Genomic DNA, 26031 nt, shown 5'->3' on the forward strand with positions numbered 1-26031 from the left:
GAAATCAGAAGTCCAATTCTTAAAGTAATTTATTGTTTTTGTTTTTTTTTTTTTTTTAAGTAAACTCTACTCCCAATGTGGGGCTCAAACTCATGACCCCAAGATCAAGAGCTGTACTCTACCAACTGAGCCAACCAGGTGTCCCCAGAAGCCCAATTCTCTTATGAAAGTGGCAATGCATCTTCTACCTTACTGAGTAGAAGATACACAGAAAAAGAGAACAAAAAAATAACTGAAATAATATTGGGCTCTAATGCTCATGAAAGGCCACCACATTTGGGTGATGCAGGGAGTAGATGGAGCAGGAAGAGACGCTTGGTTCTGCTTTACCTCCAAATCCTCAATACAACCCCAATAGCACTATCATATTACTTCCATTATAGGAGAAGAAATAGGGGCTAACCTTGACCTTGTCTAAGGTCGCTCGCTCACCTTATAAATAGCTAAGCAATGATTGGAACCCAGGGCCATCTGGATGCATGAGCTCATGCCCCAGTTGGTATGGTGACGGTAACTGACCTGAAAGCCACCATGTTATGTTGTCATGCTCTCCTGGCTCACCACAGCTGAGTTCCCGAGAGGCATGGGATAGGATATTGCATTAATCAACAGCATGACATTACATCAACTGTGGAGCTTTGCAGCGAGCAGACCTGAACCTGGATTCTGGCTCTGCAACTTAACACCTCAGCGTGGTATTTCATCTTTGCAAGTCTTTGTTTCTTGACTTATGTAGATACTGTGCTAAGTATTCTTACAGAACAGAACTACAGGATCAGAAGGAACTCTGAAGATTAGTAAACCACCAAATCGAGATCGAGGCCAGTGAGGCATCAAGGAGAGGTAGCAGGGCATTCCAGTTCAGAATGTGGGCTCTGCGGTTACAATGCTTGGACTACAGAATCCTAGTTTTGCTAGTTATTAATAATGGGACATTGGGTAAGTTCCTTAAACATCCTATACCTGTCACCTGATCTACAAAATGGGAAGAATAAGATCACCTACTTCATTGGCATGTTGTGAAAATAAATGGAGCAATGTCTAACAAAAAGTGCTTGCATGTAGGAAACACTGAACACGTTTTTTTTTTTTTTTAAGATTTTATTTATTTATTTGACAGACAGAGATCACAAGTAGGCAGAGAGGCAGGCAGAGAGAGAGAGAGGAGGAAGCAGGCTCCCTGCAGAGCAGAGAGCCCGATGTGGGGCTCGATCCCAGGACCCTGGGATCATGACCTGAGCCGAAGGCAGAGGCTTAACCCACTGAGCCACCCAGGTGCCCCACTGAACACGTTTTTAAAGAAGCTTCAAGGTTCAAGGTGTGGCTCAGTTGGTTAAATGTCTACCTTCGGCTCAGATCATGATCCCAGGATCCTGAGACTGAGCCCCACATAGGGGCTCCCTCCTCAGCAGGGAGTCTGCTTTTCCCTCACCCTCCGCTCATTCTCTGTCTCTCTTATGAACCCTCTCAAATAAATAAATAAAAATCTTAAAAAAAAAGAACCTTCGAGAGGGAAAATTATGTACTAGTTCAGAACATGGGAGAAGAAATATTGTGGGTGAAGAGAGACTTGGCTTCTGACAAATGTAAGCAGGACAAAATACACTGATAAGAGTGTTTCAGCCCAATGTATAATCTTCCAAAGTGTCAAAAACAACATTGTTGGTCTTCAGCTTTTATTGAAATCTGAATGCAAAAACAGTATTTTGAAAATGTTCACGATCAAAAAGCACTCTATTCCCTCCCCACCCTTTCTAAGAGAAGAGTCAAAATGAAATGAACTCTAAGGTTCTTGATTCACACTGCCATATTATGTTCTAGATTAAAAGGATGAATCAATTTAATCAATTGTTTTGAAGTCTCTTCAGCAAAACTGAGTTCCCTGAGCCAAACATCAGAGTTCTTCTCTAACAGAAATAAGGTAATAGGAATTGAAGGGGCATGGACTTAGAAAGCCTGAGACCCTTTCCAGGGTAAGATACTACCACTGGTTTCTTCGGCATGTGTGGATGTCTTCTTTTCCCAGCAGAGAGTGTAAACACCATAAAGACAGAAAATCCTGATCATGTACCTTCCTTCCTTGCCAAATCTAGACCTCTCAATGATTGAGCATTTTTTTTAACATTTACTTTTAATTTTATATATATGTGTGACTGTGTGTATGTTCCATATATTACAGATATAGAGATACACCCATATCTCCAAATGCCCCAAAGCATTCTGTTCTCTGTAAGAATTTCCTTCTGCTGATTCCCTCTAAGATGAATATCCTGAATTGACCCCCTTGACAAAATCCTCCAAGGATGGGGCGCCTGGGTGGCTCAGTCGGTCAAGCATCTGCCGTCAGCTCTGGTCCTGATTTCAAGGTGCTGGGATCAAGCCCATGTAGTACTTGCTGCTCAGTGGGGAATATGCTTTCCCTCTTTCTTTGTGCTCTTTCTCTCTCACTCTCAAATAAGTACATAAAATCTTAAAAAAAAAAAAAAAAGAAAAAGAAAAATCCTCCAAGGGTTTCCCCATCTCCAACATGAAGGAAATATACATTTAAGGAAGAACAATGGCATGCTTTTTTAAAAAAGCTTCTTATTTATTTGAGAGAGCGAGCGAGCACAAGTCAGGGCGAGGGGCAGAGGAAGAAGCAGACTCCCTGCTGAGCAGAAAGTCCTACATGGGGCTTGATTCCAGGACCCCAGGATCATGACCAGAGCCAAAGGCAGAGGCTTAACTGAGTAAGTCACCCAGGCGCTCCAAACTATGGCAACCTCATAAGCTAAACTGACATGCAGTGCATTTCCCATACTTCTGTTCATATAGAATACTCTGCAGGTTCCACCAGGAATGGCCTTGCCTCTCCTGCAACAGTCCAGATGGGCTCCCTGCAGGCAGGTGGCTGGCTCTTGGCTGGGAGAAGGCAGTGGGCCTGCTGCTCACCTGAATTTAGGGGAGAATCATAGCGACTGGCAGTCAGGGACGACCTCTCCCGGCTCTCCTTTTCCATTTCCTCTTTCAGTATCAACTGCCCTAGGCCCGAGTTGAGCTACCGCAAAAAAAGGAAAATGAGAGTGAAGCCCACAATTATTGTCAGAATGGCAGTTTCTGTTTTAGAAGGTCCTGCAAGAAATTCCTGACCATGGAGTGGCCGGACACACACAGTGCCAGAGCCTGGTGGTTCCTCAAGGGACAGGCCACGTTTTAGACCTTCAACCCCTCTCAGACAAGCATGGGACAAGCTCCATGTCTGAAGACTGTTCTCCTCCCCTTTGCCCTCCCCAGTGTGCCAGCAGGAGACCTCAGGAGGCAGGTGTGGCTGTGTGGTGATTTTTGATGTGCAAAGGGGAGTTTGGGGACAGTATCCTTTAAAAACAAATTTCATTGAATTGTTTAAAAACAAGAAAAGAAGAGTAAGACAAGCTTACTGCACAGATTTTAGGAGATCTAGAAGGAAGGAAGGGTAACCCATAATCCACCCCTCAGAGATAACCACCATTTACGTTTCATTTATATCCATCCAGCATTTTTCTATGCACATATACAGAACTGGGATCATGCTATAAATGCAACTTTGTATCCTCTCCCTCCATATAACTGGTATCATGTGCATTTCCCATATGATTAAGTATCTTTGGAAAATGTCAAGGGACATGAAGGGACTCATCATTCCCTGATTGCTGGGACAGTATACAATGTCTTGGCTCCCTCTACCCCAGGCTCTAACGGACTATCCTTCTTTTGGTCTTCCGGGATGCTGTGGGGGTGTATAACGAGGACGTCTTGGTGGCAGTCCATTTTATCCCCGCCCTCCTAGCCCAGACAGACACACAAGGACCTTCAAGTCCTGGGACAAGCCCTGGAGAAACACTCAACCCCAAGGGAATTCCTTCAGCAGAGTCTGCATGGAGGAATGCAGGTGTCGCACCACGTGGCTGAACAACATGGCTTCACCTAGCCCTTTTGACACATGCCCTGCACATCCACACCCCCCATGTGGTCTGGCTCTCCTTGCAGAAGCTCGAGTTTCTGGAACCCACTCAGTACTAAGTACCCTGCCTTCGGGTCACTAGAATCCTGTCTCCTCTCGCCTACTGGATTTCCAGCCCTTTGAGGGCTGGGATGGCCTCTCCTTCCCTCGGTGGCTCACCCACGGTGTCCATTCGAAAAACTCCCGATCTAGGGAACTGAACTGAAGACCACAGCAAAGGAGCTGAAGGACAAACCTTCATTAGCTGCTCTTCCTGCAACTGCCGTCGCCTCAGCAGCTCCTCCTCGTCATCTTCTCTGCCGCCAGATCTGCGTCTCGCGTCGGCTCCTAATTCCACAGCAGAGACACTTCTCACATCAGCCCCACAGCAAGGGGACCTTAAGGGACTAGTCCACCTGCGCTCAACTTGTCCACAGTAACATCGGCAGGGGTCTTTAACGTTCATGAGCCCATGAACAAGAAAGAAGAGCCCACCGCCAATGCAGCCCTGCTGGTGGGTTTCGGGTTTCAGGCAAGTTCGATGTGGGATCCAGTAAGTCGTGAATTTTGGCCTCCTAACAACTGACCTGTTCAGTTAGGACACTGAGTGCCATTATGATTGAATCTAAGTCATCCCACTGGCCGCTGGCCAGAGCCCTCTGTAGTAGTGGGGAGGGGCATCCAGACTTATTCTTTGGATGACCCCGAGGTCAGCTTTCAAACAGGGAGGAACCCAAATTCGTGTCCATGACCATTAAACAGGTAAGAGAGTCACTCTCTCGTGACATGTTTTGTAATCTTCTAGTTTTCTCTTTTTCTGAATATTTAGACTTGTCCTTATAACGATCACCCTGTCTTCTGCCCTTAATAAATTTGTTAAGAACCATGCTTTTATTTTTCTTTTAAGAGGTGAGTCTCAAATGTTTCGTTCCCTCAATCCTTTGAAAAAAATGGTCGCAAAAGAGTTTTATACTAATGGGTCAATGCATCGTGTTAAGACAGCTAAAAAAGTGAGCTATTTTAGTCCAATCTAGCAGATCATTTACAATTTTTAAGCTTCTTGGAAAAGGGGAGTGAGGGAGTAAGAGGGAGGAATCTGTCTGAATGGTTGTAAAATTAAGATAATTATTGTTTTTCCTAAATTGCTTGGATTAATCTGGCTGTGGGAGAAAACAGGAAAGCTTGCTAATCTAATCAAAATAAACTTGAGCTAATGGTCTCAGTTTTTATCATTTTAATTAATGGGCCAGAATTTTTCTTCATTTTGGAACCCAAAAAGCTTTAAACTAGTTAGTGATGATGATTTTAAGAACAAAATATTAATTCTTCCTTTCCCCTAAATTTAGCTGTTTACATCCCCACGAAGCAGCAAGACTGAACTAAGAACCCCAAAGGCCCCAGGAACTGCCTGTGGGACAGAGTCTGGCCGAGAAAAGCTGATGACTGATTCTTAGTTCTTAAAATCATAAATGTCACTGTGAATGCTCACTCTTCAATCTCTACTAATAAAAACTAGAAGACACAAGTTTATAAGAATCAGATAGTCTCAAGTCAACATGATATATAGAGTACTTGCAAATCATAAACCCAGGGAGGTAAATTTTTCCTTCAAGTTATTTCTACATAGATTGCTTTAACATCCACCTACATGTCTGTAAAAGTTGTTCCAGAAAATAACTTGTTGAGAAAAAGCATGATGAAGAAAATTTGGAAATTTGGAAAATTGAAGGCCTTTTTTCAAAGGTTGTCAATGGAAATGAGATGACAGTTGTATCTTTGTAAAGCTGACTCACTCAATTTTCAGTATTAGCTTCTGAGTTTGCTAATAGCACTTTTTAGGCCAAATGATTTCACAACTGACAAAACAGTAAAAACACTGACAGTTCTAAAGCATAGATCTGTGGTTCAACGCAATGAATGAAACAGCTCAAATGTGACGTTTTAGCACAGACTTCATGGAAATGATAGATGGAAGATCACATAACTACACGAGTAGAATTTTAGAACATCCACAACTCTGAGTCAGCCCTTCTTAGTGACGGAGAACGTGATCTTGCAAGAAAGGTGCGAGGGCTTCTGTGTTAAGACTGGTTGTTAAGAGAATTGAAATTATAACCCAGAAATAGTCTAAAACAAGTTTAACTGAAAGAAGTCACGCCTCTGTGGACACTCAGTAAATCCGCCCACCAGACTAATTAGACAGGACAGTGTTCTTGGCAGGAGGCTTTGGTTCCACTGTTTCAAGAGTTACTGATTTTGCAGTAGTAACTCTTGAGGTCCATGCCAATCATCTGTTTTAGACCAGTTCTGTCTGCCTCTCAGTGGCTTGGTTAGTGCAAGGCTCTGGTGATTGGGTTTTTGTAATTTTGAAGTGTTTTGCACACACGTGAACACTACCTCAGTGCTTTTCTCTACCTCTCGTCTTATTTTCTTAAAAGTCTTTACAATAGGACATATTTTCTCGTGTATTTTGAAGCATTTCATTTGCAATCTCCTACCAATTTGTCCATGGGGCTTAGCTGTCGCAGTTGCATACCTACGGCGGCAAGTGAGGGGGGACCGGGCCAGTGGTCCGTCTCAATCTTTGGTATCTCGCTGGGGTCTGGAGCCTGGGCTGCTGGGAACTTGGAAAACTTGATGATATCTTCTGAAGACTTGCTCTGGGCTGCTAAGGCAGCTGCATCTAGGTGGGAATCAGGGGGAGCTTAGCTATTGGTCTGCAAGGCCACGGTGGTACAACCCACTTACACAGTTTTCTTGTTTTCTGGCAAAAGTTTCAACTCTAGAAAGCTGTTTATAACCAGTATCAATTGCCCAGCCACTCGGGAGGGCCTAGTGCCAACTCATTTTCCTTATGTTCTGCTGGAAACAAAACTTCATTCAACATCTAAAACACCTTGTTCCGGAGCTGGGCTGTCCAATACCAGCTCTAGCAACATGTGGCTACTTAAATTTCAATTAATAAAATTAAATGAAATCAACAAATGAATAAAATTAAAATTCCCTTCCTCAGGTGCATTTTAAGTGCTCAGTAGCCACCTGTGACTCATGGCTACCATACTGGAAGCACAATGGTAGACCATTTCCATCATCACAGAAAGTTCCATCAGGTAATACTCTTCGAGAGTACTTAGAAATCTGAATTAGCAACCTGAAATTAAGGAACTAAGTTAAAAACATGACACTATCATTTGACAGGGCTGGCTTTGTCTCTTAGGGTATTTGTGTCTGTTCATTTTAACTAACATCTGTCCAGTTCACTCTAATCCTCACGTATTATACATGTGTCTTGAGTCCTAGGAGAAATGGCAATGGGAAAGTCTGCTCTCAGCTTGTAGGAATTCAACATGGCGCCTTACGTATGCAGAACACTCCCTGTTTTTCTCAAGGGTCTGCACATACAAGTGAGTCATCCAACTTTAAAACAACAAAAGCCAGACTAGCAAGGGCCTTAGTTCAGAGGGTTCTTAATGACTCTGCTTAAAGGAGGAGTCCCTGGCTGAGAGCTCCCAATCTAATCACAGAGCTGGAACACAACAAACCAGGTTTAATGGTCAGATCCTGATTCTGGCTAATCTGGCAGACTGGCCTGGGGTGTTGCTAACATTTCAAGTAGAGTTAGAATGCTTTAAATAAAACTTTCCCCCCCTCTCTGGGCTAACATATTTTAAAATCTGGAAATAATTTTTCTGAATCCTCAGCTCGAACTGCCCACTCTTGGAGGAACCTTCTGGGTCTCGTTTTCCTGAAACAACTTGACCAAGGGCACCCTATAGACTTGTCAGGGACGAAGTCTTGGCCAAGCATGGGGTAGTGTTTCTCTGACTCTTTAACCTCATGAAAAAAAAGAATTAAAAATTCAGCCTTGGGGCACCTGGGTGGCTCAGTGGGTTAAGCCGCTGCCTTCGGCTCAGGTCATGATCTCAGGGTCCTGGGATCGAGGCCCGCATCGGGCTCTCTGCTCAGCCAAGAGCCTGCTTCCCTCTCTCTCTCTGCCTACCTCTCTGCCTGCTTGTGATCTCTGTCTGTCAAATAAATAAATAAAAATCTTTAAAAAAAAAAAAAATTCAGCCTTGAAAACACTGTAGAGGAACATCTTCTTCTTAAAGAGGGACAACATGCGTTAGCATATTAAAGATGGAGCTGTTCTGCATTACAAAAAAAAAAAAAAAAAGAAGCGTGACTTTATTTAAATCTAGCATTTTCCAAATGCAGTTTTTACCGTGCCCTCTAGTTTTATCCCCTGGAACTGCTCTTTTGAACACTGTCCTTTGGGAAGGCACTCTGACTGAGCTACTCTCAATGATAACAAAGAGTCAAGTCAGAGTACATTTCAGGGAAAAAAAAAAAAAAAACAGTCTCTTTCAAATAAATAAGCTAACACTATCTACTCTCTTTAAATCTTAATTATTTGATTATGTTTGTTGAGAGAGGCAGGACCTTAGAGATTTTAGTAATAAAAACAGTTTCTACATTGATATACCAAACTCTTGGGAGTCTCATTCCTAAATTTAGAAAAAAAGAAAAGCATGACTTCAAACAGTACTTACGCATTAGAATTGGTGAAGTCAGTAAACATTCACATGTTAATGAGTGGGTGAGAAGACATTAAACCATAAAAAAACAAACAAAAACAATGTTAACAAACTTAAAAAAGCAAGCACATGGTGTAAAATCTTTAAAAAAAAAGATGAGAAAAAAAAAATCACAGTTCTAGAGTCATTACCGTATGTCCATCGTCCTTTTTTCCCCCTAGAATGTTGGCCTAAATTTTTTTCCTTGTACATTTTCAACTTTCTTTGCTTTACATGTCATCCTAATCCTTAAGGACTCATTAACGTCTACTAGATTTTTTAAAGGCAGCCTTCAAATTTCCAGGCACATTTTGTGTATAATTTTCTGAAATCACCTGAAGACCAATGTTGGCTTTCTCTCCCTTCACAAAGATCTATGGCACCTCATCTATAGAGACCTAATAATGCTGGGGGGAAACGTGATTTACTTATGGTAATGTGAATTCCTGGGTTTAAAAATTCTCTATTTCCAGAAAAGGAAAGCACAATTATAAATCCACGTTAGGGATTTCAGTTTGCAGGAATTTCAGAGACAAGCTGGCCTAACTCACTAGTTGCTGCCTATAAGAAATTACTGAGGGACAGAGAAATTGTGTCCGTGATATCACAGAACCATTAAGGGTAAGGGCTGGGACCAGGGCTGGGACCAGATTAGGTCCCTGGTCTTGGAGTGTGTCCTGTCCATTCTACCGCAAGGCGCAGACATCTGCATGCCCGTTTAAGAAACTGGGGAACTAGAGAGTCAAGCTGATGTAGGCTTAGTCCAGTTAATTTTTCTAGGTAGCTGGCCTTCACTATTTTAATTAAATTAATTAGAAGCTCATCCAAATTATTATAGAGCCTGGATTATATTATCTGATGGCAAAAAAAAAAAAAAAGTGTTTGTGAATTACTGGGAACTTCCTAACCAAGCTAAGCCGTTCTCTTTCTAAGAAAACCAATCTCACAGTAATTGCATCTTAGGAACCCATAAAAGCATAATGCGCTGAGCGCCCCAGTTTGATTCTCAAAAGCAGCAGCGGAGAAGCCCTTCAGAGGACAGCAGAGCTCAGTGGGCGCCCCTACTTAAAAGCTATGCAGAGGAAAGCGGGTTTTACCATGCTGTTTGTAGATGGGTGGTTTTCGGTAAATGTTGATCCCTTGATCTGTGGAAATGAAAAGCAAAGGTGTGTAATTATGGGGACCTGTTCAGTGATGGGAAAAACAGATCAACCAAGAGGGAGGCAAACCAAACCCAAGACTCTTGAACAAAAACAACCCCGAAGGTTAACTTTTGTATTACAAAGACCGAAGTTCCTGGAAGAAGCTCCATGGATGAGTGAATTACTACAGACAAGTGATATGGAATCCTTTGTAATACATCTTAGGATATATAGAGACGTAACTAATTCATGAGCCATTTATTGCAAATACGCACTTCACTAAAAGTGGGATTAAAACAGGAAGAAATGGAAGCAGTGGAGGGACTCCAGTGGTGAGGAAGACATAACCAGTTTGGGGAAGGTCCCCAAATAGCTACTGTCTAGAAATTGAGCTCCAAGTGGATACCAGGGGCTCAATTTACTTTTCAACTAATGAGTGGAACAGTGGAAAGCAATGTAATACAATTAAGAGTAGTTTTTTAAAACACAGAAACAGTTTTTATGTGCAAGGCTAGTCTGATGTGCTGACAGAATGTTTGAGAGAATCCTAACTAGTATAGGTCAAATTCTTCAAAAAGAGAAAGGAAAAGAGATGCCAAATATTATTCATTTATTTATACAGGACCCCATCTGATAATGCTACAGTTTCCCTTTGACTGCAAATACTCAGGAAATTTCAAAAGGTCTGTTTCCCCCCAATCTTGGGCACTGTATCTTGGTGGGGCATTCTTCATGTACAAAGTTGCAAATGTACAACAACTGATTTTCAAGGTTCAGTGAAGCTTTATTTTAAAAGGCAGTTCTATCTTAGCGGTATGAATCTCACTGAACTTTCCTCTGTTTTATGAGATTAAGCTTGGAATGCAAAAAAAAAAAAAAAAACCTCTTACAGATTCCAAATATGTGTCCTAATATTAACATAATGGGTAATTTATTAAACCATTTTCAGTAGCTTAGAAGAAAACAATGTACTTCTGATGGGAAAAAAAAATATCATGACCTCTGATGGCCAACCTTGCCCTTAAAAATTGAGTTGACTCTAAACATTAAGATACTGTTGGGTTCTGAGTTTTCCAGATCTTGGTGGCAAATTACTATTTGTACCATGACAGCAAATGCTTATGACTTCAGCAAAGCTTACAGCACCAAGCCTAAATTGCAAGATATCTTTGTGGGCTAAGAAGGTAGTCAGTTGGTTATGAACTACGAAGGACCAACCAAATGGTTTTATACCATTTGGTTTTATACCTCTCTGAAAAGTTCACAGAAACAATCTCCCCACAGGAGACAAACAGGAGGAAATAAAATCACTCTTGAGTGATGCTGTGGTTCATTCTCGAGGATGGGACGGTAACTAGAATGCCATTGTGACAATTAGGCAATGACACCACACCACAGAGTGGTATCTTCAAAGGGCACTCATTAAAATCTCCGTAAATTTAAATTAAAATCTCAATAAAAACAAAACAAGGCAACTCAACCCTCCTTCCTTCACTCTCTGCTTCCCCCCTCCCTTCAAAAAATTTTGAGAAAACTTAAACCTTCCACACAATCCTTGGCATTTCACATCCCAAACTTCTGAGAGGCCTTCTGGGTCAGATCGTGCAATTTAGGGTTTGTCAACCATGTGCATCCCGATGAAGACAGCGTGAGGAATGAGACGAGACAGGTAACAGTGCTACATTCTACAGCGTGACAGGACACCCAGACAAAGACCGTGTCAGCTCCTACCTGGAACATGGAAATGTTTAGGGGCCTGAGCATAGGTTGGAGTGAGAGGACGACTGTCTGGCCGGTAAGGGAGAGGGGAGTTCCGGCCGCTGGACGGCTCATTGCCTCCAATGAGAAGAATGGAAAAAACAAAATAAGAGAAGGGACAGCAATAAAGAAAACAAAGCAAGCATAATAAAAATTCGAAACAAACCGGAAGGAGGTACATCCAAAAGGAGAAACAGAGGAAACAAACTCAATTTATCCATTTGGCTCACAGGGTGATAGAAGGTTTAGTTTTCCGCAAGAGAGACTTGAGTTCGCGTGGAACTGGGTTAGAAGCAGCTAGCGGTAGGATGCGTCATTCCAATGGCATGCGGTTGAAGGCCGTGAGCTAGCAGCAAACTGATTAGATGGAAAGTACATTAAGAGTCATGGAAGGTCACTTGGTAATGATTCAGGATCAGTTGTCAGACCATTAAGTCCCAAGCATGTGAAGGGGCAGGATACGCAAGCCCAATTACAGTCACTTCCAGGCACGACGGCAGAGGCTGGCGATTGGAATGGATTTCTCTGAATGGAAGGCTACATGTATCTGGGACCCTGCGTGGTCATCCAGTCCCTCCCCTTAGCAATGCAAAGTGCCTGCACTCACAGCAAATGCTTCTGTTTCCTCACTGTGCAATACACGCTGCAGAGTCAGAGCCCTTCCTCCCAGGGACTCTGCGACCTCTTACTCCTCTCTCCACCTGCCTCTTCCAAGGCTTCTCTGAGGCTCCACCCAGTCCAACAATTTCATCTGTGAAACAGGTCTGGACACCTACCATGGCTGGGCACTGAGCTATGACTAAGGACATGGAGATGAATGATAAGTCATCCCTGCCTGTGAGGGGGGGTGAGTCTCAGAAGCTACCTAAGGAGACAGACTATGACACGGACATGCTTGCTTAGGTGAGGGTGCCATCAATTCGTGCACAGAGCTAAGATGTTAGACTGAGCGGGGTGTCAAGGAGTAAGTATACCAGGTGGGAGGGTGGGCCGAGGGGTAAGCAGGCCTAGAAGGGCCATGGTGTGTAGGAACAACACTCCGAGCCACTGTGGCTGGACAGCGGGGTCTTCTTGGAGGAGAGAATAGGGAAGGGGCTAGAAAGGCTAATTGGCATTGGCTGCAAAGCCTTGAGTTCCGCCAAGGCCAATTATCACCCCTTCCGGCCAGGATGAACTAAGGCTTGCCTTGGGCTATCAGAGGTCAGCTATTGCCCTAAACTGTCCTCCTACCCCATGTCTGAGAAAACCTCTGCCCCAAGAATACACCAGAAGGTGCAGGGGACTATCAGAAGTTAACGAACTATAATGCGATTACTTCTGTTCCTGAGTTAGAAGACTTCTTTATATATTCTGGATGCAAGTCCCTTTTCGGATAGACAGACGACTTGCGAACGTTTCCTCTCGTTCTGTGGGTTGTCTTTCACTATCTTGATAGTGCTCTCTGAAGCAGAGAAGTTGTGAGTTTTCATAGTGTAATTTATCAACTAATGCTAATGATACAAAACAAACCACAGATCTTCAGAAAACAGAGCACAAGTTGATTTCTTCAAGTAAGCCAAGTTGCTCTAAACGTGCCCCACAAAGTAGAAAAGATATCCATTGCTGGAGCTTTAAAATAACGTGCTTTCTGTAGTTCTAATTCCTCAATGTGTATTTTTCGGTAACCAGAGCACGCATCTGTACTGAATGGGCAGCAAGACCTTCTGAATGAGATTGGAATTTGTTTCTGGCTTCAGGTTAGACTCCCGGTTTTCAGTTATCATGTTCTGAAGGTTTTCTCTTTTTTCCCACATGAGTCAGTTTCACGTTTAGCTCCCAATACATTATAACATAGACTTTACTATTTAAATCAGGTATTAGCTTCTAAAAATTATGAGGCTTCATCCCAAACTGCCTATCTATTCAAAGGTTAATTTTTTAAAAAGTCATTTCATTTATTATCACTCTTCTAATGAGAAATAACTAGCTCACATCCGAAAAAAATGAAAAGACACCAGTAGAGGCAAGCAGAGGAAGGAAGAATGTGGCTTACAAGCAGAAGTCGGTCCTATTTTAAATCTTCCGCTGAATTAGAACTAGGTCCCGTTCATCTCTCTGTGCTCAGCACAGTGCCTGGCCAAGCCCAGGGGCCTTATAAATGCCTGGCAATGAGTGACTGAAGTAGCCCACTCACGAATTCTTGAGCTATTAACAGCCGAATTTAGTAAGCACCACTGCAGGACTAACCTTCACCTTGCTCCTGGATAAAGGCACCAGAGGCCTGTATTGAGGAATAGGGTCACAATAACATCTTTTTATAACTTTCCCACTAGATCCTCGATAACCCCTACTTAACTATTTCACTCCAGAGGAATTCTTTACTCCTGTAAACATCAGAACTTACGAGAGCAATTCATAATTGAAAAACAGAATACTTCTGAGGGCCTGTTCTCAAAAGAAGGTCTAGAAAGGTAGCTTTCTGCATATCCTGAACACTGGCTGCTCCTGCTTTGGAACCACACTCCTCTCTGGCCTTCCATTCTACCCTTCCTTCCGGGGGAAGACATCAGACATCTCAGGGAAATGCTCTCACGGGTTTTGGTGATAATATCCAATCGGATGAAACTCTATTAAATTTGGTCTGATCATTATTAGCCTGTGGTATGCATACGCAAAAGTGTCTGCATAGATGGGACGCAAAGGTTTAAGGTGAGCCTTTGCCCAAGTATTAAAAATCTATCATGGAGATGGTCTGCTGGCAAGGGGCAGGAGAAGCCCACCACTTCTTAGGGCAAATGATTCTCAAAGACTGGGGAGTAACTGTCTGGACTCCCAATGGGTGAATTTCGGCTGAATGCTGTCTCTTGTTGGGCATAGTTCTTTATTCGGCTGCGTATTCAGCAACCATTGGCCTTTCTAGTTGCTTAAAACACACACACACACACACAACCTCACTACCATGTTCAAGTCCTTATAAATAGATTTAATGCTAGAATCAACCAAAACCTCCCACAAACATTTTAAAGCACTAGGCAGAGAGAGACTCAACAACGCACCCATCTAAGGGACTCTGAACAATATGACTTCCGCTCGTCTCACTGGGAACAAGTCTCAAGAATACTGTTGCTAGGGGCGCCTGGGTGGCTCAGTGGGTTGAGCCGCTGCCTTCGGCTCAGGTCATGATCTCAGGGTCCTGGGATCGAGTCCCGCATCGGGCTCTCTGCTCAGCGGGGAGCCTGCTTCCCTCTCTCTCTCTCTCTCTCTGCCTGCCTCTCCGTCTACTTGTGATCTCTCTCTGTCAAATAAATAAATAAAATCTTAAAAAAAAAAAAAAAAAAGAATACTGTTGCTAGGTATCAAATTCTTAGCCCCTAAAACACCAAAGGCATTAAATATCTTTGGCATTTTTTTTTTTTTTAAAGTAGGCTCCACGACCAGTGTGGAGCCCAATGTGGGGTTTGAACTCATGACCCTGAGATCAAGAACCTGGGCTGAAATCAACAGTTGGACACTTAATCAACTGAGCCACCCAGGTCCCATTTTTTGGCATTTTCAAAGAAAAAGAAAAATTCTCAAGGTAAGTCCTCTTTCCTCTTTCTAACTTAAAAACCCGTATCTATTCTAGAAGGAAGTAACTGAGGAGGGCCCGGAAATATTATTTTTATGCCTAGTGCATTACTTAGGCAAAGTAATACATATGGTATCACAGGAAAAGACCATCCACGGAAGATACTGCCATCATCATCATCATCAGCCTGGAGATGCAGACACTGTTTAAAAATAACATAATAGTGTGTATGTCATAGAATATTGTACCTATCACATTCAAAGCCATTTTGTTCCTTAAGTAAGTCCTTCCTTGTACTGGCTGACTCTCAGTTGTCAGTGATCTTAGCTACTGTGATGAGAAGCTACTGCGTACAAATATCTCTTAGCCCTCACCGTGAGCTCCTTCCACATCAGCTTTATAAGCTGATTTTTCTGTCTGGGAGATAAATCACTTGCTTAACAAATTCATTTTTTAACAAATGCTCTGTTCTTGTTTTCAATCTTCTTTTTGGTACCCTGAGAGCCCAAGTGACAAATCCTGAGACAGGTAAATCAAAATGGCTGTGCATGTGTCTGCTGGGGGCACCTGCTGGAGTGTTGTCTGGTTTTCTGGATGCTAAGTACTCATGTTCCAAAATATAAATGAGTATTTTGAGGGGATCTTAAAGTTGGCAGCCTCTAGAATTTCATGACAGAGTTTCAGGATTGTTGGTTTTTGTCTCAAGTTTCAACAAGCATTATAGTTTTCTTCAGCAAGTGTCAAATATTTGGATCAGAGAAAATCATTTCTATGGCAGAACAGCAAAGATTCCTTTCAAAGAGACTTAATATAGGTAGCCCTCCGGGTCACACATCTGTTTTCTACCTCGTGGATACAGAACATAACGTCTAATAGTATTTCCAAGGGGAGGGAAGAGAAACTCAGCAAACATGACAGAGACAAAGCTCAGAACAGAGTGAAAAGCTTTTCAAGTCTAAGCATGTACTTGTTCACGTGGCCCAGCAACGACATACCAACATCGAATGAGGCTGCAGGAGAGTCTAGGGAACAAAAATAAAAACACAGCGGGAAACAAGATGGACATTCTAGAACGTGGTTGGAGAAGCCAGTGGAATAGAGAGACAGCCTGTGATGGGCATCTTAGCTTTACACGCACGCAGCATCCTCAGCTCCACGAACCCTGGGGGGTTCCGGACCCATGTGTCACAAAAAGGATGAGGAGGTGGACTTAGGAAATGGCGGGGTGCGGGTGGGGCTGCACTTCCAGTTGCCACAGTGGCAACGGGGCCCCCTGCTTCTAGCTACACATTCCTGAGAAGGACAGACATCCTGCCCTGGCATCCTCGTTTGTCTTAAGAATAACCACCTCAAGACTGTTAAGACGAACTGTAAGATAAAACGTGAATGTTTAAATGAAAGGCCATGGTGGACTTGGCTGTACTCTGAAGACACCTTAGAGGTATTTCTCCAAAGGCCATAGATGTCCTCCATGTTGAAATTTCCAAGTGCTGGAGAGGTCTTCCATGGAAATGGACACAGGTTTTTTTGGAATAACTAAGAAGTAATTCCTTGAACAATGAGCTTTTACTTATCCAACTATATTAGGCTTTAAAAGCAACATCTTTACTATATAAATTCTTCATGATTTATTTTGTAGTTTAGCAAAAAGTACATCTGATTTTAAAACTAGGCATATACCCTTATGTATATTACATTTTGTATCTGATGTATTTAAACTATTTTATAGGAATGAACTATAGCCATATGGGAGAGAAATCATTAGGTATTTAAGTGTGAGCTCAAGGTCAAGCTAATCCCTCCTGGACTAGTGGTCTCTACAATTTAAAATCACAGTATTTGTGTCAAAAAGTTCAAATTCAGTCCAAAGACAGAAAACGATGTACCTCTGACCCTTGAATGACATGGGTTTGAACAATATGGGTCCATTTATACATGGGTATTTTTTGGTAAACGGAATAGTGCTATTTTCCTCTTGATTTTCTTAATAACATTTTCTTTTTTCTAGCTTACTTTATTGTAAGAATATAGTCTACAATACATATAACATACAAAATATGTGTAAATTGACTGTATTATCAGTAAGGGTTAACAGTAGGTTATTAGTAAAGTTTTTAGAGAGTCAAAATTCATACGAAGACTTTTCCACCACACAGAGAGTTGGCGCCCCTAATCTCCACATTGTTCAAAGGTGAACTGTATATCTACATTTTTAGTAAGGCACCATTTGGGCACACAAAGGTACGTAATTTTTATTACTATTTGGTCTTCCTATTGAAAAGGAAAAATTTAAATGACTGAAAGCAGCTGTTCGTCTTAGCCTCAACAAGAATGCAATTTTTGAGTTAAACAGAGATGGAAAAGAAGTTTGCTTTTAAAATTATCCTTCGTGTATATTTACACTGAAACACACGGGGGGGGGGGGGGGGGGCTGGGGTCTGGTCCCATGCAGCACTCCCCAGGTGTGAGCCCTTGGCCAGGGGCCCCTTAACCAGAGAATGGAATAGAATGATGTAATCAAAACTCCTTTAAGGGCACCATGCCCCGGGGGAAATTGTCACAGACAAAGTGAGCTGAGTGCTTACTACAGGGTTCTTGACCTCACATACCCCCAACGACCTAGGATAGGTTCTATAGACGAGATAGCCAATAACACTCAGGAGTTGAAGTCAGGTGAGGAGGTGAAGTCAACAATCCAAGGTCCCACAGCGAGGACAGGACAGAGATAATATTTAAACCTAGGCGTCCAGTGTCCACCTGGGCATTCCAAGTCTCCATAAAGCCATGCACAGACACAAGGTTCTGTGTTTTGATACTTTATGACGTGTTATTTGTACAAAGGGCATGTGCATTTTTCTTCCTCCAAAAGCAGCTCTTTGGAAAGATGAAACATCTAGTAACCGAACAAGGGAGCTTACATTTTTTAATTAAAAACCTATTTTTCTCTTGTATATTAGAAGCAAACAAACTAACCTTAGTTGGGCCACGAGCTTCTATATTAAAGTCTCTTTAAAATACATCTCTGAAGTTTTTTTAAAATAACTTCTCACCGCTTTATACACATTCTCTAAAGCAACCCCTATACTAATTAGCAATAATAATTGTAAGTATTCTGTCAAGAATTTTAGAAAGTGCTGCTCCAACTGAAAAAGGCTGATCCCTTTGCCAATGACAAATAATGTGTATCTTCAATAAGCATGTCAGCAACATTATTTTATGGCATAGAAAATGCTAAAGTAGTACACATAAAAATAACAGCACACTGATTAAGTGAAGTACATTTATATTTTTGGACTCAGTTGCTCGAAAATCCAAGTAAGCAGTAAGAAAATAACTTGGGTAGACTACAAATGAAAGCTCAGTCAACTGGAACATTTTGGCTACTCAGTAGCAGGGCTCAGGACGTGAACGCTTGGATCACAGGGTTAGAATCTGTTAGGTCTCTCTCAAGTCCCCTAACAGCATCTGTGCTCATCTGCCACTTCCCTCCTTTAGCTACTGTCATGGGTTAATTTGGTTCAAATCAAGACTATGGAACAAGTTAGCATGCTTCTGGGAGCTCATACATATTTTAAATTATGGCCCCTTTGACACCCCTTCAGGGCTCTTGGATCCCCCAACACATGGAGGGGAACGGGAGCCCCAGTTGAGGACTGCTACAGAAGCATGATGGACAAGGAGGAAAACAATGGGAATGCCATAAAGGGAATGGGCAAGGATGGAGGGCAGAAACAGAAAACAGAAGGCAAAGCTCTTCTTCTGCATCGTGCAGAGATCACGACCAGTCAAACAAGGACTGATGACTCAAAGGGTTGGTTTGAGGAGAGGAATTCAAGTTACATTGCCACAGATCTTTGTATACCACCCAAATGTTTTAATATCATTAAGTGGTTAAGTGGCTTATCACCAGTAAGACAAGTTTTGCATTTTTGTTGCTAAATGCGGGTATAATTCGCTGAGCCACATCACATATCAAAACCAGGAAAATACCCCAACTATATATTATATTTTGCTTTTGACACACAGAAAAACAAAATGATAATATATGGTTTTTTTCCCTAAGGGGTGGATAATAAATCTTATGGTCTTAAACATACTTCCTGTTTCTTCATCTAGAGCCCTCAGAAATGACATAGTTCTCCCGTGGAGAGAGGCCATGTCAGTTCTAAGACGCTGGGTGTAGTCATGACACACGCAGGCATGCGGAGAGGTTGAAAGCCGGGAGCTAATTCTTGGAGATGCGCCTTATTAGCCTTCCCCGGTGCTAATAAATCTCCACTCTGCGGGGGGGCTGCCTGGAGAAGCCTGCCTCCTTACCTTTGACATGGGGAATGAAGTGGTGTCGGAAGGGGGAGTTGGGGCGGGAGTCGCTGTGGGCGGAGCTGAGGCTGCTGGTGCGCAGGTGGGACAACCTTTGCACACCAGGAGACAGCAGCTCTGTGCAGCAAGGAGTCAGGGGCAGGGCCCGGTGGAAACAGAAAAGAAGAACAGAAATTAACACAGGAGCAGGGACAACATCATCATTCCAAGGGTGGGGTGGGGAGGAATTAAGAACGTTAATCAGGAGTCTGAAAAAGGAAGAAGGCAAAAGGGTTAAGAACGCACCTGCTGAGGGAGAGGCAAAGTGGGGAGAATTTGCAAATAGGTTCGGGTTGGTACAGAGTCACTCTCTGGAATAAATGGCTTTATGAGAAGGAATGGCCACCACGACATTCTCTGTCAAGATGACACGGGCTACTCTGGAGCCAGTACCTGGCACAACATTTAGACTCAGTTGTTTTTAAAAAGCACCTGGCAAAACAGAACCCTTGAAACACATGTAAAAAAAAAACAAAACAAAAAACAAAACAAAACAAACAAACAAAAAAAAACCCCCGATAATCATTTTAAGAACCTTGAAAAGAAGTAGTTATATGTAAAGGTCGGATTTTTTTTTTTTTTTTTTTTAGGCTGCCAACTTCTCCCAGTAGCAGTTTAATTTTATTTGCTTTTGTAGAAGGAAAACCTGTTTGTATTCCCTGGGTGGTGAAGATCTACTTAGGATCCTGAGAACTGCGTGGTGGTAGCACACGGGGACTGGAAGCTTCATTATCTTGGAAGGAACACTAGCCATTGTAACTAAATCCAAACCTGGGGAACATGTACCATCATCTAGGATCTAGAACCCGCAGGGAGGATAATCAGAAGTTTTCTATACCGACCACAGCCCTGCTGTCAGAACCGCATCGGCTTCACTTGACAAGGGTAGACCTTGAAAAAATAATTATAAATCCTAAAAATTGGCATCATGCATTCCCATAATGTATCGTGAAAAGGAGGAGGAGAACTTAGAATTGGGAATGTTCTAGAGGGTGCTGGCTTCGGAACATGATGGGAACAAATGAAAACTTTCAGTGCTCAACAGTGACATGATCTTTTAGGGAAATAATGTCCCTGGCTGGACACCCCTTCATTATTTAGGGGCCCATGGAACAACAATTTCCCTGTAGCCCCACATCATTCTGACAAGGTCATGGCTGTGGCCTCAATGACCTCAGCACATGCCTACATGGAGGGGTGGCTGCGTACAGGATTTCTTGTCTTCCACACAGATGAGGGCTTAAGTCCAGACCCAGGTCTAGGACATGAATTAAATGAATATAGTTGTATATGGCAAAAAAAAAAAAAAAAAAAGGAATCCAGTTCTTGAAAACGTCTCATTTAACGTAACTCAACAAATACTATTTATGACCTAGAGAAGACTATACATTATTGAAGAATCATATAGCAAAAAAATCAATTTTCTATGTGCATTAAGTCTATGGCTTTAAGGAAAAGATTGCAGCCTTTTTATATGCTGTTCATTTCCTTTGGTTCTATTTTACCGAATAAGTTAGCAATGAATGAGTTTGTTCTCATCAACCTGCACAGAAGCAAGAAGCTTAAAAGGAAGTCTTCCTAGACGTTCGCTGCCACCAAGGTGGTTTAGAAGGCCAGGGTCTCCCTCTGGGAGTCTGGTTCTCAGGGAACCTTGGATCCATGCTGGGATCTCCATTTTTCCATTCCACATGAGACACCTACTAATAGTCATCGGGACTACACTGTGCACAGATGAAGGTCACCTGAAGTCCACTACTGTTCGATATTGTCTATCCTAATATGTCTCTAATGTTTTTGTTTTCCAAGTCTGGTTCAAAATCTAAGGGCTAGAATAGATCTGAAAAGTTATCAAATACAACCCCGAGGTGCCATGTAATACTTCCTTCTAGAAGGTGCTTAGCCAAGCACACTTAGTAACACCCTGTGCCTGGTTCGGGGAAACACAGCAAACCCACTAATAAATGACCAATGCTAGATTTTAGATGTGCCTAAAAGGCACATCAAAATATTTTCTTTGGAGAGCTTCATGTTAAGTCTCGAAGTAATGAAATTTTCTTTAAGTCTAAAAAAAGAAAAAAAAAATCTCCCTGGCTTCCCGCTATTCAGTCAAAATGTAATTATTTAATAAATCATAATGAATATAATCACAAAATTACACAAATTATAGTTAGATAGGAGTTCTTTTTTTCCTGGGAAAAGGGGAGATCTACTTAGCAGCAGATTTTAAATACACTATCAGTGGGGGGAAAAAAGAAAATCACATGGCAACACAAAGTGAATCTCCAGGACAGGCACCCTTACCAGGTCTGTGAAAATGCTGGGGAGAGCGAGATGTGGTTGGAGTGTAACTGTGGCGGCTGTAGACGGGGGAGTTGATGGAGCCCTGGCTGGTGGACCGGTGCATCACCCGGTCCCTCGAGTCCTGGTAGCCCTGGAAAAAGAGCGAGAACGTGGGCGCATCAGACACATTCAGGCTATCATTGGGTCCCAGTGACATCCAGTTCTACAAGGACTGCCTGATGTCGACCTGTTCATACATTTTAGGGTCATATCCCTCAATACGTACATTTTGTTTAAAACCCATAGCTCTTGCATTTCCCCAAATTTTAAGATGTAAAATGGTAAACTCCCATGTTGCTAGATCTCTGGGAAAAAGAGAATACCCTGATGGCCACACTGGTATGGTGCCCTTCAGTTTTACAAAGTATGTTCAGCATTTCATCTGATTTTCATAGCAAAAAAGCAGAACACAAGGTACGACCTCCCTTCTCCACAGATGTAAGATGTTTCCGAGCAGGTAGGAGACCCTTGTGTAGGTGTGTAGCTCCCATAGGGCAGAGCCTGCTTCAGAACCAGTCTCCCGGCTCTCATCTTACCCTTTGCTCTGGCCACCAACCCACACTGTCTATAACACTGATCTGGTGACATTTTAAAGTGATTTTCCTGAAGAACAAGCTGCTGGTGGCCTCAAACCCAGGAAATCCTACTTCCCACTTTGAGAAACATATCCCAAGGAGAAAATAAAAAGTGATCTCCAAATGGAAAAATCTGCTCAAAGATATTTATAATACCACCATTTATAAAGATTAAACTTTTTCAACAAATCGGGGAATAATGAAGTCAATTAGGTGTATCCATTCAATGGATACACTACATGCCCACTATCTCCAAAGCCAGAAAAGAGCAGATTAGATGTGAAGTACAGAAAAATCATACACACACAAACACAACATAAAATGGTTCAAACAATGAAAAGGGTAGGAAGGAATGTTCTACATTTTAGGAACTGGTTGTCTTACGAAGTTTCTGCTACCACAACAGAAATACAAGTTTGGAAGACAGAATGGAAAAATGCCTAAATTAAAAACTCAATAACCAGGGCTGTGTGAAATGTGAGAGCAAATGGCAAGGAAACTACGGTTTGATTCTAGTTGCCTAGAACAATAAGTTATATAAAAACAAAATAAAAAGAAGTCCCTAAACAATGTGCTTCAACTTTGCAACTGGTTGATAACAGAAGTTAATGCTTCATAACTTCCGTCATTAGAATACTAACAGAAATTAGTATTTCACAGCCCTCAGTCACAAACATCAGAATGCTACAGAGCTTTTACTAGGTTAAATTATAATGGTTATCTAAGATCAATCCAGTTTTACGTAGAGTATCCAGAAAGTTGCTTGAAGACAAGACTCACTGATTTTATTTTTCATTTCATTTTAATTTTTTTAAGGTTTTATTTTATTTCTCAGAGAGGGAGAGAGAATCTAAAGCAGACTCTCTGCTGAACACAGAGCCCAATGCGGGGCTCGATCTCACAACTGTGAGATCATGACCCGGGCCAAAGTCAGGATGCTTAACTGGTGGAGCCACCCAGATTTATTATTTTTATTATTATTCTTTTTTTAGATGGGAGTAGACCCAACACCTGAGGCGTTGGCTCACTGGGTACCTAAGGAAATGCAGAACAGTAAGAAGCATGCTAAACACATTGGTTTAGTTATTGTTATTGTTCTCTGAAGAAGCGAAAATGAAGAAAGCGCTGGGTGAGACCCTGGCGCTGGACCACGTTCAGATGCGAGTCATCCTGAGCCTAGGTCGCTAGCCTGGAAGCCCCCCGCACCCTGCCCCAAAAGGGAAAAAATGAGGAGAGACCAAGGAAAGTCCTTCTACGGGCTCCGGTCACCAAGCAGGCAGTCGGCGTGGGACTGGGGCAAAACCGAGGAACCCCGGACGAGGAGGGAGAGTGTGAAGTTGTTGAAGAACCGCTAAGACGGTTGTGAGAATAACTAATCCGGGGCGGTGTCTGGTGGAAGGACCACAGATGGCGCCACGCGATCCACACCGGAGTTACTCCCAAGAGAACGGAGGGCCTGGTGGGCCGGATACAAGCCATTGTGACAAGCCACTGTGAGATCTCTTTACCCTGAGGAGCGGGACAAGACTATGGATTTCAGACAAAAGGGAGTGTCCTCCGCTGAAGATGGCTCTGCTTACAGAATGCTCAGTGACCACCGGAGGCTATTTCTGATAGTCCGGGATGCTGGGCCTCAGATCAATTCCATATATGGGGGGGAGAGCGCCCCCAGCAGGACGGGTGGTCTCACTCCCCGCAAACCCTTCCTGGGCACTTAGAGGCAGAGGCTCAGACTACTGTACGGCTGTTTTTACCCCCAGTCTCACTGTAGAAAACACGGACTACCGTGTCTTAGAGTCATCTCACACGTAAGGGATCCGACATGCATCACAATTTTGCACCCAGTTTTTGTTGTTGTTGTTGTTTTGTTTAACGTCCTTCCTTAAAAACTCCAGTCTAGGAAAAGTCCAGGTAACTCCCAAATCCCATCCGTTATAATGTTCAACAATGGTACTTACTTCTGCTGAGGGAGTAGGAGACAAAGTCCTTGGAGACTATAGAAGAATAAAAGAGAATCGAAAGTTACAGTGGATATTGATTTGCTATCAGTTTAATTAGTTTATCAGAATCCCCTGGAAACCATACCGCATCCACACGCCTGCTCCCCTCGTCCATCCCCATCTTCTGATTCGGTAAGTTGAGTGTGAGGCTCAGACAGGAGCCTGACAACCAAGTTCTCAGGAGCCTGGCTCATGTCCCAGCCTAAGAACTATGGGTTTTGAGAAAGACGTAGTCGTACTTTCATGCTTAAGTTAGACAAACTGAAACTATTTTTCCCTCTATGCTCAAACTATGCTCAGTTTACTATTATGAGTCATGGTGTCTACTGGAACACAGAATTTTATAAACATGGTTGTTGACTCAATTATAATCAGAGCAATCACGTAAAATCATTTGCTGCATGACATAGACCAGGGATGACCAGGTCTGTGGGATCCCGCCCTGATGGGCTTGCCAACATGACCACATTCACTTGGCTTCCAACCTTCCAGGCACAAAGGCTTCCTTGGGGGCAGTGAACAGATCAAACCCTCTCTCACCCCAGGGCCTTTGCATCTGCTGTGCCCTCTGCCAGCAGTGCCTTTCACTCAGACACCTGCCGGGCTTACTCCTCTTCTTCAGTGAGGTCTCATGTGGTACACACAGTGCCTTCTGTGACCGTCCTACCTGAAGAAGGAACCCAGTCCTACATGCTTTCTCCTTACTCTGCTTCACTTTTCTGCTAGCACTACACCCTGGAGAAGGGTGTTATGTATCTGCTGATGGTCTGTCTCCATATCCACTGCAAGTTCCACGAGGGCAGGAACTCTGTTTCATTATAGCTACTTGTATTCCCAGGGACTAGAGCAGCTCCTGGCACCTATGAGGTACCCAACAAATATTTTCTAAATGAATGAATGAAATGTTTACAATTAAAACGCAAAAAGCATTTAAATGGAAATGAAATGCAAACAAAGCATCCTGAAGAACAGAGCTAGATTTCTCAGCATCCCAGTTTTCCCCTCACCCCAAGGTCACAAGATGCTACCGGGCTCTCCCGGCACAGCACCTTCCTCAAGCCCCAAGGTCTCTAGACAGCTACAGCCTGTGTTGGCGTTGGTGGTGGTAGTGGTGTCTAAGCTGGGGGAGCCAGGCTCCTTGAAGTGCAGAGCCAGGGCCTGACCCTGCTGACAGCAGGGCCCTCCCGATCCACCCCCTTCTCATGTTTCCTGGAGCCGTAGAAGGTCAAGTTTATTCCTCCAGTGTTTCTAAATTGGCAATCTATGGATTCTTTGGAGAAAGTGTTAATAAGTAGAGGAATAAATAATCAAACAGCGTGTGTCAAGTTTTCTACGTTGCAAGATTCTTGTGTTGGGGAAGAGATGGAGAACATGTGTTCTGATCTGGGGGCAAACTCCCATCAAGATTCCGTGCTCCGAAAAACCCACAGGTCATCATTCTGGGTCCTGACGGTAATGATGCTGACCACGAGAGTGGCCAGCAGTTTTGTCGAGCACTCACGGGCCAGGTACCGTTCTAACCTAAATATTTCACTGAATCACAGAAGACCTCTGAGGCAGGTGTTACTCCCTTGAGTTTACAGATAAGGAGACTGAAATACGTATTTTCCCCAAAGTTGTATGGTTAGTAAACAGAAGTCTGACTCCAAACCCTGAAACGGGGGCGCCTGGGTGGCTCAGTGGGTTAAGCCGCTGCCTTCGGCTCAGGTCATGATCCCAGGTCCTGGGTTCGAGCCCCACATCGGGCTTTCTGCTCAGCAGGGAGCCTGCTTCCTCCT

General features: G+C 43.0%; 1 protein-coding gene across 19 annotated transcripts in view; it reads right to left on the reverse strand.

Annotated features, from left to right (window-relative positions):
- ABLIM1 (actin binding LIM protein 1) overlaps positions 1 to 26031 on the reverse strand; it is a 303053-nt gene that overhangs the window by 14554 nt on the left and 262468 nt on the right. For 4 of the 19 annotated variants that reach the window (XM_047701373.1, XM_047701370.1, XM_047701374.1 and 1 more), the window contains 8 exons: positions 24212 to 24247; positions 21640 to 21769; positions 19297 to 19416; positions 11406 to 11510; positions 9630 to 9677; positions 6495 to 6641; positions 4215 to 4306; positions 2932 to 3037 (listed from right to left, as the gene is read on the reverse strand). In XM_047701373.1, coding sequence (XP_047557329.1) covers positions 2932 to 3037; positions 4215 to 4306; positions 6495 to 6641; positions 9630 to 9677; positions 11406 to 11510; positions 19297 to 19416; positions 21640 to 21769; positions 24212 to 24247 — 784 coding nt within the window. The remainder of the gene's footprint in view (positions 1 to 2931; positions 3038 to 4214; positions 4307 to 6494; positions 6642 to 9629; positions 9678 to 11405; positions 11511 to 19296; positions 19417 to 21639; positions 21770 to 24211; positions 24248 to 26031) is intronic. The other 15 variants (XM_047701378.1, XM_047701383.1, XM_047701377.1 and 12 more) reach the window with 8 other exon arrangements.

This window comes from Lutra lutra, chromosome 14, assembly GCF_902655055.1.
Source record: "Lutra lutra chromosome 14, mLutLut1.2, whole genome shotgun sequence".
NCBI lineage: Eukaryota > Metazoa > Chordata > Mammalia > Carnivora > Mustelidae > Lutra > Lutra lutra.